The 14,234-nt window shown below is 43.1% G+C and overlaps 2 protein-coding genes across 4 annotated transcripts in view; one reads left to right on the top strand and one right to left on the bottom strand.

The window, feature by feature from the left end:
• GMDS (GDP-mannose 4,6-dehydratase) overlaps positions 1-976 on the top strand; it is a 550,209-nt gene extending 549,233 nt beyond the window's left edge. The window contains exon 11 of the mRNA XM_073332192.2: positions 359-976. Coding sequence (XP_073188293.1) covers positions 359-421 — 63 coding nt within the window. The 3' untranslated portion in view covers positions 422-976. The remainder of the gene's footprint in view (positions 1-358) is intronic.
• Positions 1-14,234, bottom strand: part of FOXC1 (forkhead box C1) — a 41,580-nt gene that overhangs the window by 24,976 nt on the left and 2,370 nt on the right. The window contains exon 2 of one of the 3 annotated variants that reach the window (XR_012157349.2): positions 1,290-2,274. The exons of 1 other annotated variant lie outside the window; for it this stretch is intronic. The gene's annotated coding sequence lies outside the window, so the exon portion shown is untranslated. Of the gene's footprint in view, positions 1-1,289; positions 2,275-13,025; positions 13,260-14,234 lie in introns of those variants that run through there. One more of the 3 variants, XR_012157348.2, reaches the window with a different exon arrangement.

Here is a 14,234-nt window from a genome sequence, read left to right as displayed (position 1 = left end):
GCATTTACATTTCGTATCACTGCTATTTTAATATTGGATCCTTCAGGAGGGCATTTTTCTCATAAATTGTGGTATTTTTTAAATTACTGCTCAGTTGTCTCTGTATTTGACAGCCCCCTGGAATTTTCTTTCCTGAACTTCTGTTTGCTGCTGTTAACATCAAAGTTAACTTTTGCCTACAAGTTAAATAATAATTGAAAAAATACATAAAATGAGGGGTTGGAGGGGTGGGGTGTTTTGTTTTTAGTGCATTGAGTATTGCACAATGGATTGGCAATTAAACTTAAAAACAAAAAAACCAGGCATCTGAGTCTTCCAAAAGACCAGAATAACCACCACATGCTGTTCCTTCTTGCAGGAGTTGGTGAAAGAGATGGTGGAAGCTGATGTGGAACTCATGAAGAATAACCCCAATGCCTGAGCCTGCTCTTTGCCGCCAAATGGTCTTCATCTCCCCTAGAGAAATCACTCCTGACGGTTGGTGGAGGCTGCCGTCTGCATCTTAGTTGGACATAATCGATTGGAGGAGAATCATAATTGGTGTAAAATGCTAGGGGGGCTTTAGTTAATTTTATTTTATGTACTTGTCTAAAATATACATTTAATTTCCAGACCTTTAATTTGCAAGTAAGAGAAGATCTCAAACACCTTTACTACTGCTCCTGTTTAACTTTCTTAAATTTGAGGTTTATCTCCAGGGTTGTTTCCCCTCATCATGTACCTGAAATATATTGGCTGGGATCTGACAGATGGGTTTTCCAGTTAATTTCCTTTTGATATTAAAAATCATCTTTCTACAAAGGACCTGAAGTGCATTTTAGTGCTCTCCCCAACTAAAATGAAAGAAAATCAAAAACAAACAAACAAACAAAAACTTTGCCACTAACATTACTCCAGCTCTTTTCCCCTAGTCTTCCTTTTCTGTACACTCCTTGTTTTGATTTCCTGCTGCTTACCTCCACCCCAATGTACCATTTCCACCACTTAAACTCTTCCAAGTTTGAACTGATATAACTTAACAGTGAAATTGCCTTTGGTCCATGGCAAATTAATTTCTAATTGCTCAAATATCTTTCAAACTAGTCAGAGGGGGTTGTTTTTTTGAAAACGCCGGTTCCTGTGTGCATGAGAGAGAAGAAATACAATAAGCTTCCCTATTCAGCACCTTTATGATCCAATTCCTATAGAACTGAGCCATTCACATTTCTGCTGACTATAATTAGAGCTCACCCAGGAGCTCCAACCGTCTCGAAAGATGCCTTGAGAAATAAATAAAATAGCAACATCAAGGTAAGTAAATATTGTTGAAAGATGTCGTGCCAAGGTACCCAGGTTATCCAGAGGTCGTGGAGCCCATACATTTCCCTTTGGTTGAAGATCTACCACCCAGCAATTAACTCTTTTCTTAACTGTCTGTCTCGAAAATTTGCCAGACTTCTGTCTTAGGCAGCACATTTAGAAACATAAAAATTAGATCCTTTAGACAACTACAGAACACACTGGCAAATAACTGGAACGCTGATGTTCTCTCTCCCTGTCCTGTCTGTGTGTGTGTTTAAAAAGTAAATGTTCTATAAGGATTAGAAGGGGGGACAGTCTAAGCCTATAAAAGGAAAGGTGGGGGCACAAGGAGATTCGAGCACCACTGTCTGAACGCGATCGTGTGTGTATTAGCCCCAGAAACGGTCCTGAACGTCTTCAAGAGCCATTTCATGACGGGCGTGTATGTGTGGGGACTTGAGCGAGCTTGTCACCGTTTGGGAGTAACTGGGCTGCCGGAGAGAGAGGCTCTTTGTGTGCCTGTGTGAAAGGCAGGCAGTTGCCAGAGGTGTAATGGAAAAAGCGTGTGGTGCGTGAGGAGGTGGTTTCAGTGGGATACGGAGCAAACTTGGGGCCGGGCTGTTCCTCGCGGAGCGGGTGCTCAAAGGGCACCTCCTTGCCCGGGAACAGTGTTCGTCTCGAGCAGGAGCTCGGAGCCTGCTAATTGGAAACAGATGCTTCCTTTAAGGCTGACCCTGCAGGACGGAGTCTAAGCACAATAGATGTCCGTATACACACAACCCATCGGCTTGCATTACTCCCTACAGGTGCAGAGCGCCCACTTCATCTTCAGACGCTGAAAGCGAGAGGGTGTTTTCTTTGCAAAGACAATCGCGTCCGGGCCTTTTCAGCTGCAAAGCTGCCCGCTTTCATTCCGAGACGTGAGAAACAGGCAACGTCGTTGGGCTATTGGAAACAATCCCAGAGTGGTAGCAATGTCTGCTCGAGGCTTCTCTAGGACAGGCAGAAATAAGGAGCGGAGATTTAATACACGTATACTTTGAAATGGCTTTTTAAAAATACAATCGCTCTTAAGATGGAAGAGCATATGTTAAAGGAAAAAAAAGTGTCCGACAAGTACTTTTGTCCCTTTCTGTGCTGCTTCTAGATAGTGGTGAGCTTATGGGTCTCTTTATTTCCCTGCCTTCAGAGCCTCAAACCCTGCCCTGAGTTATCCCCGAGGATGCCCCCCCCCCCATTATTTTTCATAAATTTTCCTTGTAAGGGGAATAATGCTGTTAAACAGCTCTGGCTGTTCCTACCTGGGATTTTTTAAGTTTAAAACTCCAATCTCTGTGAGTTAGTCTCTACAAACTATGTAGGGCCTATGCACCAATGGCTAAACATGGCTGAAAAATACTTGTTAGGGTATGTCACACTGGTTAATTGTTACCGTGTGTAATTAGCACGCGAATGGAGGTGTGTGTACCTATACTCTCATGGGTCCCTCTGCACACAAACAATTGCAGACAAAACACACACACCAATAAGATGAAATACACAGTAGACGAAAGCCCCTGGTTTTGCATTGTAATTCCAACGAACAGGCGAGCCGCCCCGAGCTTTCCTCCTCCTGAGAGAAGCTGTAACTTTCAAACGTGTGGTTTCAGAATGGGTGGCACGTGCGCCGGTGAAAACGACATGAGTATTTCATGGATGGGGCAATCGCCACAGGTACAATTCTTCAATTTCAGCGGCTCCTGCTGGCTAAGAGACCGGTCCTGCATGGAGCTCGATGGGAGTTGTGGCGGAAAGGCGTCTAGCTGCCGGGCTACACTGCCGGCTTTTCCCCTTTTAAAGGGCTCTGACCCACATCGCTAAACGTTTTGCAGCTCGTTGGTGGCACATGTAACTAAAGGCACGAAACCAAGGAGCGTTCCTTGAAACAAGGCGCTTTTGTATCACAAAAGACAATTTGCTCCGGGGAAAAATCTGTAATGCTGGTATGCTTTGATATACATCTAAAGAAACGCTGCGTTTGAATAGTGGTTAACGTACCTATAAAGACGCACTGGACTATTTTGCACAAGCTGCGAAGGTTTGTTTCCCCCTCCCCCATCTTCATTTTTCTTCAGCAACTTGAACCGAGAAACCGAAGTGTTCCCGTCCTTTACTTTTTTGGGGGGGTGGGGTGGGGAGGGGAGGGGAATCGACAAAACGCCATCTGTATTTCAGAACTAGCCCTAGGCGTCTATAACCGTGCTTTTTAATTTTGCAAGGGTTCAATTTGTTGTTAATTTGAGAAGACATGGCCTGTGATTGTAATTTACTACATTGTCCTCCTGTTAATCTACTGCTCACTAACCGATATTACTGACTCACTCATTTTGTAGAGCTGTTTAAGAGAGCTCGCTAATATCCAGGCGCCAGTTATACAATGAAGTTTTGTACGCTGATTTGACACGCAGTACATCTTACCTACACAGATGTATAAACACCCTTTTCCCTGTAAGAATATGTGTATATTTATAGCTGCATGGTTTTGTCCCATTGGCGTTTTAGATCTAAATTAAAAAAAAAAATCCTCGCTAATAAAAAGGGCAAGGGTAATTGCTGAGGTTAATTCATCACACTTATGAACCTGCCCGCGCAGTCTGTGCTCATCCAAGACTGCCATTTGCGTCGATTAGTGGGTGTCCACGAGTACCGGGAATAAAACGCAAACGGCGTTTAGAAAAGGAAGCGACTCCAAACCCTCATCCCAGCCTCTGTCCTTTGCGAGCCAATGAGCAGGGCCAAGGGAGCTCTTCCCACCCTGCGGGCCCGAGCCTGCATTCCCCGCTACAACGCCCGGCCCTGTGGAGCCTACGGGCGGCTTGCCTGAATAGGCGGTGCAAGAACTGAACCTAAACCAGGACCAGCCGCTCGGTTTCGAAGAGATCCGCGAATCGGTCGAAATCTCAGCGCAGGATTGTGCTAGGAGGACAAATTGCGCCCCGTTGCCCAGTTCCCCTTTTCAGGGATGCAGAGGCCTCGCGCAATCAAAAGCTTAGGGCGTCTGCGCCTCGCTCCATGATAACTTCGGCCCCGTGTGTTGGTGGAAATAAACGACTACATTGCTACACCAAACTGTAGGCTACCAAGGCTTCCTAGGTTTCCCCAGTAGCCTTGGGCGCAACGTTACAAACATATGGGGTTGCCATTTAAAAAAAAAAGTTACCGATTTTGGGTCAGAAAAGCCTCACTCTTCCTGGCGTCCCCCCCCCCCCATGAAAGCATTGGCTGTAACAAGGCTCTGACACTTTTCCCCTGTTGTTTACGGTTGTACTTGTTAAAGTCTAGTGAATAAAAACACGAGTTATACCAGCTAAGGTCTCTTTTAATAAATTGCCAGCGCACGGAGATTGCGGGTGAGGGTTGAAGTCCTGCAGCAACAGCCCAACCCGAGCTGAACGCCGGAAAATGCTTGTGTCTTAATTAGTGAGCCTCACTCCCGGCTTCCTACGTTGCACTGTCCAGAAGGACGAAAGTGCATTTTCAAAGTTGCTGCTGCGGCTCCTCTCTACTCACTGAGCTCCTCTCCTTCCAAGTGTCTCTTTATCACTATTCAAAAACAAAATCTTTCAGAGAGCGTTATTCTGTGGGCGATTCCTACCACTACACAGACAGACAGACGCACAAGGTACAGACAGTAGCTAATAAGACCTAACTGAGAGAGGAAAATGAGACTATAACAATGCCCAGCTGGACCATTTGGGGCAATTTGTAAACATTTGCACCTGATAAAGCATGAGCGCTCAGCACAAGAGCTCAAGCCCCTTTCCCCTCTGGAAAAGGACAGGGCCAGGGCCTAGTTCCGATCTCGGATTGCCAGCTCTTGGTGTAACATCAGAATCTGGGCCCAGCAGTGATCATATATATACACACACAAGCTTCTCTCAACTTTCCTTTTCTTACTACTACTGTTCAGAAAACAGTTAGTGTTATAAGGTTAGAGGAGCCAAAGCCATGGGGTGGGGAGATCTGCTGATCTTTCCTTAAAAAAAAACAAACAAACAAACCAAAAAAACTTCCCCACATTGCAGTCCAGGATTTACCCTATCAGCTAAAGGATATGTGACACTCCGGTGGGCGCACACACACAACTCCCGCCCCCGAAACTAATAGGTGATTAGAAACGATGCTGAAGGCAGCCATGACTGAAGGGTGAGACAGATCGATTTTTTAAAGTGTGAGATTTAAAAAAAAAAATAATCATCAACCTTAGAGAATGGAGTTCCCTCATGTTCCTGTGAAAATAAAGAAGACTCTTTTCTGGTGGAGACAGGAGCAGATTCTGGCTCATCCTTTTGGCTTGTCACTTCTTCTGCAGGGCCTAGAAAAGGGGGGAGTCCCCACCAGCCACTCTGGGAAAGAGGAAAGGCTTGGGTGCCATAGACTTAAGGCACTGAAGGAAAGATCTCCAACAGTCCTTGGCCCTCGGCACTTTTACTCCTGCCCTTCAGCAGCATCAGAGCTACGGGACCGCTTGGTCCAGGCCTGAGCCTACTGCCTCCCTGTGACCCCCCTTCACCTCTGACATTTCATTGGCGGAGCATCCTCTCCAGACACAACAAACCCAGAAAGGCTCATTACAGCAGGCAACGCTCCAACGTTTTGTCGGGTGTAAGAAAAACACCAACAGCCACCTCGCAAGTATTGGGGGGCGGGAGGGGGGGGGAGAGAAAGCTAGCGTGGACAGAGGCAGCCTAAAGAGCAAAATCTGCTTGCAAGCTTTCTAATGAAATTGTGTCACTTCCCTCCACTGGTTTCTTGGGAGGTAGGCAGCCCTGGGGAGAAAGTTGTGTATTTTTGCAATTTTTAAAAAATAGCATTTCCATTTCAGGGACAATGTTTTAGAATTGTTGGTGGTGAATATTTTAATCATTACATATTAGGAGGGAAACTGTGGTCAGTGCTCTACTGAAAAATAATAGGGCGCTTGCTTTTTTTCTGTCCTGGTGGCTGTTATCCTGTACTACAGTCCCTGTATTACTAGTTTTTCCATTTCATAAACTAACACTATTCAGAAGAAGGGGGGGAGAGGGGAAATGTCCCTGCTCTATCCTGCAGCTGCAGCCCTGTTTCACGTACTCAGAAAAAACGCTAGCAGAACTTACATCAAAACCTAAACTCAGTGTGAACGTATTTACACTAGGAAATCTTGCACGCACTGACATTATTTAAACAATTCTCTTCTGCTTCGGACGATATCAGTATTTTTACATTATCGTGCTATGAAAAAGAATGTTTTCCTTATTTCAACTATTTATTAAAAAAAGTCAGAGATGTTCTGGCAACTAAATAAATTCCAAGAAGCTTGGGGGTGGGGAGGAATTGCATTGGTATTTGTTTTAAATCGAATGCTTGTTTTTTTACAGACATGTATTTTTAGTGATATGCCCTGTCTATTCATATATAATACGTGTAATAATATCCTGAATACAATCATGAGCGCAATAATTTGAGTATCTTTTATACTCCAGGAAATGCAGCTATTTTCAGTTAATGGCTCTATATGTGTTGGTTTTCCTGCTTTCTTTTCCCAGAGGTAAAGGGGGAAGGGATGCTGTCTTTTTTAAATTTGTTGCTGAAATCAGTCTAAAGAAAGTTGAGCTGAACTCAGGGTAATATATTGAGCAGCCCCTTGACAGCTAAAGGTCAGGTGAAAGTCTCCAGCAGGTAAGTCTCGGGCCAACTGCCTGCCCAGAGCTCGCTCCCTGGCTCACAAATTGTTCCCTTCTGCCCACCCAAGTCGATTCAAGCTGTGTTTATTTAGGGGGCAAAAAAATTGCCGACCACCCAATTCCCATCCAGCCGGTGACCTACAAGCTCTGGCCTTTGCAGGCAGAAGTGGCTGAGACATGCATTTGTTCTTTTGCACAAAACTAAAGAAGACAAGTTGCAAAATAAAGAGCCCCCTACATGTCTGATTTGGGAAGAAGACCAGAGCGTAAACACGCTACATTTTCTTCTTGCTCTCCCCACTACTCTCCGGGAAAAACTCTCCTCAGTCCGTAGGAAAATCCAGAGAGGGCTGCTGCACAAGGAGCTCCCTGCAGCGATGCGCAGGAGCTGAAAGAAAGGGACACGCATTGAGCGTGTGCCTGGGCCCTGCCTGGACTGCTTTTTCTCTGCAACATTGCAGACGAGCTGCAGCCCTAGGAAACTTTAAACTGGCGTGCGGGCCGCCCACGGAACTCGGGTCTCGTTTTCTCAGCAGCAGTAAGTGTGTTCGGCATAGTTAACCCGCTTTGAGTCCAGAGGAAAATGAGCTGGAGGAGATCTCGCCTTCCTGGCAGGGACAAACTAACGTTTGTAGTCATTGTTACAGTGACTAAAGCAGGAATTGGAACTAGCCTCCCTGGGTTGGAATAGCAGTGTCTCACTCCCAAAACGCTGGGATGAAGCTGTGGGAGACACCTCCCCAGAGCCTGGACATATGTGTATGGGCATCTGTGCATCACTCACCCCAGCACGTTATACATACAGTTAGAATTCCAGCTGCCCTCAGTCTCCCATAATATGCTCAATATGCCAGCAAATTTAAAGTCAGTCAGGGAAAACGTCAAGTAAACAAATTATATATAATATATAATACAAAACAGAAGGTCTCCTCCCAGCAACTAATAGAATGTCTGGAAATAAATGTAACAAAAGAAAGAATGCTTCGTGCCCGGCTTTTTGTTTTCAGTAAGGCGGATATGGTCCATTTTCTTCAATTTTACACTCCTAATCTCTTTTTCTAGTGTTTGTCCTTTCAATCTTTCTTTAACAAAAAACAAAACAAAAAAACAACACCCCATAACTGGACCGTCAGCTCCACTGATTTTTCGTGGACTGGGAGTGCTGAACTCGGTGAGCCTATGCTGCGGGGCTGAGCAATAATATACCCCCTTAAACCTCTCCCTCCACTAGCGCCCCCACCCCAATTATTTCTAATCGGTTGGGCCGAATTCTGCTTTCCGTTTACACCGGCATGACACTGAAGGAAAACTCGGCCCAGCAGCTGAAGCGGCCTTTGTCAAATGGATCAGACAACTATTAAATCGGAACCCAGCACAACTGGCCCGTGTTAACACCAGGACAGCTCATACAAAATTATGTTCATGATTAAAGGAAAACAATGGTGGGAGGGCGTGGAGGGTTGGATTTTTTTTTTTTAAACAAAACAAAAACCGAGCAGTGTCTCCACTAGCAAGCCAAGAGAGCTTAACACTCACATAATGATTTGTGTAGGGTTTTGTTTTGTCCAGTGAGCCATTTTAAAAAAATAAATTATAAGACTGTTTTTCTCCTTTGTATCAATCACTGAACTCTTCTTCACCGATCACTGGTAAACCCCAATCCAGTTTTCTGTCCCCACAAATTGTCACGGTTTGGATCATTCGGACTTATTTTCCCACGCGATTAGTACACTTTTAACACAGCCAGACTTTCTTGTACTAGAGAATTGCAAGCTCCTACACTTCCTCACCCTTTTGGCCCCCACGGAATAAAGGAATCACCCGAGTAAAGATGGGTAAGAGCGGGCTCAGAGGCGCTGAAACCCAAAGAGCTGGGATTTAAAACTCCCAGGCCTAGTCGTCCACCCCTCCCCCACCCATCTAGCGATTGTTTGATTAAATTAGACTCCACTCGATAAAAACAATCGCTCATTAGCTCTTCCCTCCTCCTCCTCCACCTCCGGTGTGTTGTGAAATGGTGACATCCTCTCCCTTGACCTCCGTCTCCTTTTCTGCCTTTCCGTCCCCCTGAAAAATGATGCCGCAAACTCTGATTGAATTTTATTCCTTCCTGACCTGGCCGGCTTTTATGGTACGAGACACCATCAATCGCGACCTAACGCGACGTTTGTTTATGACTTTGGAAAGAGGAGAATGGCTTTATGAGCCTGATCATAATTAAACCTGGAGGGACAAAATTCATCCCACCACCGCGCTATCTTTGTGCACAGTTGCCCGCACATTAAAACGCTCCTGAGCTCGAGCCTCTGCAAACACACACAGAGCTGGTGTAAACGGCAAGAGGGCGAGGACATTTGGAAGAGATAAAAATGATCGAGGAAGATTCTCGGATAGCACAGAAAATGGTCCTATTCCACTACATCTGTTACTCCATCCAGGAAAAAGGTGAGCGGTCGCATTATGCTTTTGAATATATAGCTAGATCTTGTTTAGCAGCTTTCTCGCGCCCGCCCTGATAAAGCCATATCTTGCTACCATCCATCCATCCCTCTCACACACATACACTTAAATATATGCTTCAAGCACCTACCAAGAATCGCAAAATGTATTTGACCCACTTATTTTATTAATGAACTCGTCTTAAAAATAAGAATTTTTTTTAAAAGAGAGAACTGGACTGAATAGTAAAGAGAACAAAAATGAACCAGCTAAAATAATGGGGACATTTTAAACGAGAAGTTCCTCCTTCTAAAATTCAGTGAAATCTGGATAAACTTGGAGGGCACGCTATGACTCAACACACTGTCATTGGAGCAAGTATTTCTAAAAGTCATGTAAGCGCTCTCTCTGTGTACACACTCACACATACCTGTGACACATATATTGATTCCTATTCAATGCATAACTAGCCTTCAGGTGTACGTGATAAGTCACCAGTTCGGAACACTACCCTCCCCCCTCCCATATCCTAATACTAAGTGCCTGGTTACGTTAAAAATCTTTGCCCCAAAATATGGGCCCGTGTTAGAACGTGTAACTGGAAACACAAAATAATTGAAGCCTTGGGGTGGCTTTCCATAAACAACCTTCGCTTAATTCAGCGTTAGCGTTTCGGGGGAGGGAAGAGAGAACAAAGGAAAAGAGAGATTGTTGTTGGAACTAAAAAGGATTTGAATAAGATGTAAAGCACAAGGGTTACTAATAACATGCGAAGATTAGGATGTTGAAGTCCACATATGGAAAAAAATATTCTCAAGCTTCCTTTGAAATGTATTTTTTCTGAACTTCGCGAGTAATCAGTAAAGCCTTGAGATCATGTTAACAAATATATTGCATTCTGAACAAAAATCTACCGTCCACTTCAGTTTTATTCTTACCTGGCATGTGAGGATAAATAAATGTAAATATGTTCAACAAGGTTTTTAAATTATTTAAATGCGCCATTTCTCTATGTGAAAAATATACAAACTTTTTAAAAAAAAGATAAGAGGGAAATTATCTAGGAAAGGAGCATTTTCCCTTTCTATTTAATGCAATTTAAAATTAATTTTGGCTTAGTTTAACTGCTGAATTAGGAAATAATCATATTCAATCAGCTAAAATACAATATTATCTAGGGTCAAAAACAAGCACAATTTTTTCCCGAGAGAAAAGCAAGTAGTTAACAGTGTTTTTCCAATTTAGTTTTAACTTAAAAATACTGACACAAACGTTGAGCTAACCATTTACCTACTCAACCCCACTGAAGTTAAGGCAGATACCCGGGATGTATGGCAGAGCAGAATGTGGCCCACTCTGTTTGAAGGATAACACCACAGATGCAAGGGGTTCACAGATGCATCTTTCATCTGCTTCACTGGCTCCAGTTCCTTGCAAATTCATTACAGGGTTTGATACTCTACTTGAGCTTGTGTCAGACCGATCGCTACTGGGTGGTTATCGTGTATAATAATGTATGGTTTGCTTTTCCTATTTCTCACGGGCGGCGGAGGGGGGGGGAGAAGAAATAATCTATTATTGGTTGAATAAACGTCAAGGGTGATCGCTTGTTCTGAGCTGGGCTCCATCTCTGAACTGCTGGAAGTTTATGTCCTAAAGGCAAAACGTTTGCCTACAAGGAGGGAAACGCAGCAAACTGAACAGAAGAACCCGTCAACATTTGCCAGAGTCCAAAAGCTTTCCTAACAAAGACTCCCAATCGTCTCTGAGCCTTTTAGCTTTTACTAGCAGCAACGTATCACAGGCCAAAAAGCAACTTTTTCTTCTCTGCCTCCTTCCCATCGTTATTCTGAACGTTAGGTTGAAAGTTGTATCAGAACAGCTGATCAACAGTAGGAGAGCACCTAATTATATTACCTAGCTGCCTATCCAGGTAACCTTCGCCAAGTTGCCCTGAGTCACTGTCTACCAGGGAGACTCTAAGCACCCACTAATATTATTTACATTCTCATTTTCCGCCTTTAAACATAGTGTGGCTAGCAAAGGCACCTCTTCCTTCCTAAACGGCATGAGAGCGAGCCATTTGCCTTAACGTTGTAGTAACACTGCCAGCGCCTTGTATTTATTACAACTGCGCGCGTGCACACACAAATCAATGGAAATACCTGATTGAGATGTTTTCATTTGCTACCATCTAATGCACAGTCACGTCACGCAGCCCCAAAGGAGCAGCACCGAATAAACGTCTGAAACATCAGCTCCTGGTTTTTTCCTGTTTAAGCGAAGAAGGGCTGCTAGGAACACAACGAAGCAAAGTCCAACTATCTGTGAGGCGTAAAGAACGAAATGTCTCTGATCCTTCCACCTGTGGCTGGGTTCCTCAGCCCACGTGTGTCTTCACAACAAAAGAAGGCGGCAATTGATGAGTAAATAATTAACAACAACAGCCTGGACCAGCTCACAGAAGCCAGCAACGCCAATTTTCAGAGAGACAGTGAGAGAAAGAGCATAGCCCTGTTCACCAGGCGTTGGTGCTTAGCCACTCTCGGGGCATGCGGGTCGTCTCTGTTAGAGCCCCTGGGCTGCTTTGACAGTAGGAGTAATTATCCTACGCTTGTTCAAACTGCCCCTCCGACTAACCCCGCTCGCAATCCAATGGGTAATTAAACAGTCAAAGCTAACAGTGGTTTGCTGTGCTATTTATACCCCCCCCCCTTTTTATTTTTGCAGACCGCTGAGACAACAACTGAAGATTTTGCAACCTAGTTTTAACCAACTAAAACAATCACAAGCAACAGAGTCTAACAGACAAATGGCACAGGCAATTATCTCAGTACAGCCTATAATTAAGTTAATTAAATGAAAAAAGTCAAAGAAATTACCATACAGACAGCTCCATGGTAAACACAGTTTTGCTGCTGCCATGCTTCTGATCTGCCTTTAAAACAGAAAGAGCTGAAAAGCTAGAGTGGAAATATCCCTCCGTTTCTAAGTAAGTCAAAGAATCTTTTCCTCCAGGGAATGATCTCATTCTGGTCAGCCTAGGCTACAAATATAAAAACATTTATGTCACGAAATAATCGGCACCTGTTTAAAGCCTGGGGGTGCTTAAAAATCAAGCTATTCCTATCTAAAAATTAGTAAACGTAACTTTCTCAGTAATAAAGTTAACAAGCCTAGGAATTTTGCTATGCAACCTTTTGTATCACTTCTGAGGGGAAAAATACTTGGTTGTTGCTGTGCTTTACAATAAACAAAACCTTGTTATCTCAATTTCATCTTTATCGGCAAACTATATTGCGTAAATATATACACAATAGCTATTTAGAGCGGGGGAGGGGGGAGAAAGCGTGTAGGAAGTTATATTAAATATATTCCAAACCCCTGTTCTGTGAAAAAAAAAATCGAACCGTTTATTCGAGCTGAACATAAAATGTTCCAAATTTTAGGTGATTGCTTTGGAGAGGCGACCCAGAAGCCACATAAGATTTTACTGAAATTACCTTGCATTTATTTACAGTGTAATCCTTAACAATGCAACAGCAATTACTGCTAAGTGTTGCCTTTTGATAAGAACGGCTGATAGGAAACTGTATTATCTAAAGCAAACTTTAGGCCCTAAATATCTGTAATCAAATAATTGACTTCCAAAATCTGACTGACAGGGCGGCTCATTCTAAGCTAATGAATTTATTACATTTTCTTAGTTATTTACAAAGAGAGAAGGTGATCCTGATTGCCCCTACGAACTAATTGTAAATTGACCAGAAGGCGAAATTCTTTATCTGACAAGGCATCACTCTCTGGAACAGTCATCTCCCCTGGTATTTTCTTCTGAATTAAGAAAGAAAGAAATGGGGGGTGGGAAAGAAAAAAATACATAAGAACAACTCTCCCATACAAAGTCCTCCTAAAATGATTTTATTCAGAAGAGCAGTTAGTTATTTCCAACAAAGCAGCAACGTTCTTAAAAAAAAAAAAAAAAAAAAAGTCACAGCTTTGGGCTGAGGTTGGCAGGGAAGGGAAGAGTTGTTGGTGTTTTTTAAATAACTGGTTCATTTTATAAGACAAAGGATTAAAAACTGTACTTTTAAAATGTATATTACATAACTTGCTTAATATGTGTGTATATATAATTATTAATTCTATAGAGCACAGATCTTTTATATGCTTTCATTACATTTAGAGATATATTATAGAATGTCTCCTATATAAAATCTGTACTATGTCGATTAGATACGTGAGTGATATATACAGACATATTACACACACACACATATATATATATATATATACACACACACAGAACCCAGAGGGAAAATTGCATATCTAGGAGAAAGAAAAGGAGGACTTGTGGCACCTTAGAGACTACCAAATTTATTTGAGCATAAGCTTTCGTGGGCTTCAGCTCACTTCATCGGCTGCATTCATTCATCCGATGAAGTGAGCTGTAGCTCACGAAAGCTCATGCTCAAATAAATTTGGTAGTCTCTAAGGTGCCACAAGTCCTCCTTTTCTTTTTACGAATACAGACTAACAGGGCTGCTATCTGAAACCTCTCATATATAGGAGACAGTATTTAAGATATCCCTATAAGCAATATAAGCATATATTAAATATGGAACGTTGTAATACTATTGTGCATGGCCAAATATATCCCAGGTCCTGTCTAATCAATGCTAAGAAAATGTGTTGGTTTATTTGCCAAGTTACAGCTGCCCTGGGAAAGTATTTTCTTTTCCTAGCGAATAAAGCAAGCTGACTAAGTGGAACATATTGCAGAAGAGAGCGAAAAAGGCCGACCTGGCA

This window comes from Lepidochelys kempii, chromosome 2, assembly GCF_965140285.1.
Source record: "Lepidochelys kempii isolate rLepKem1 chromosome 2, rLepKem1.hap1, whole genome shotgun sequence".
NCBI lineage: Eukaryota > Metazoa > Chordata > Testudines > Cheloniidae > Lepidochelys > Lepidochelys kempii.
The sequence above is the reverse complement of the archived record's forward strand: the minus strand, read 5'-3'. Positions and strand labels throughout refer to the sequence as shown.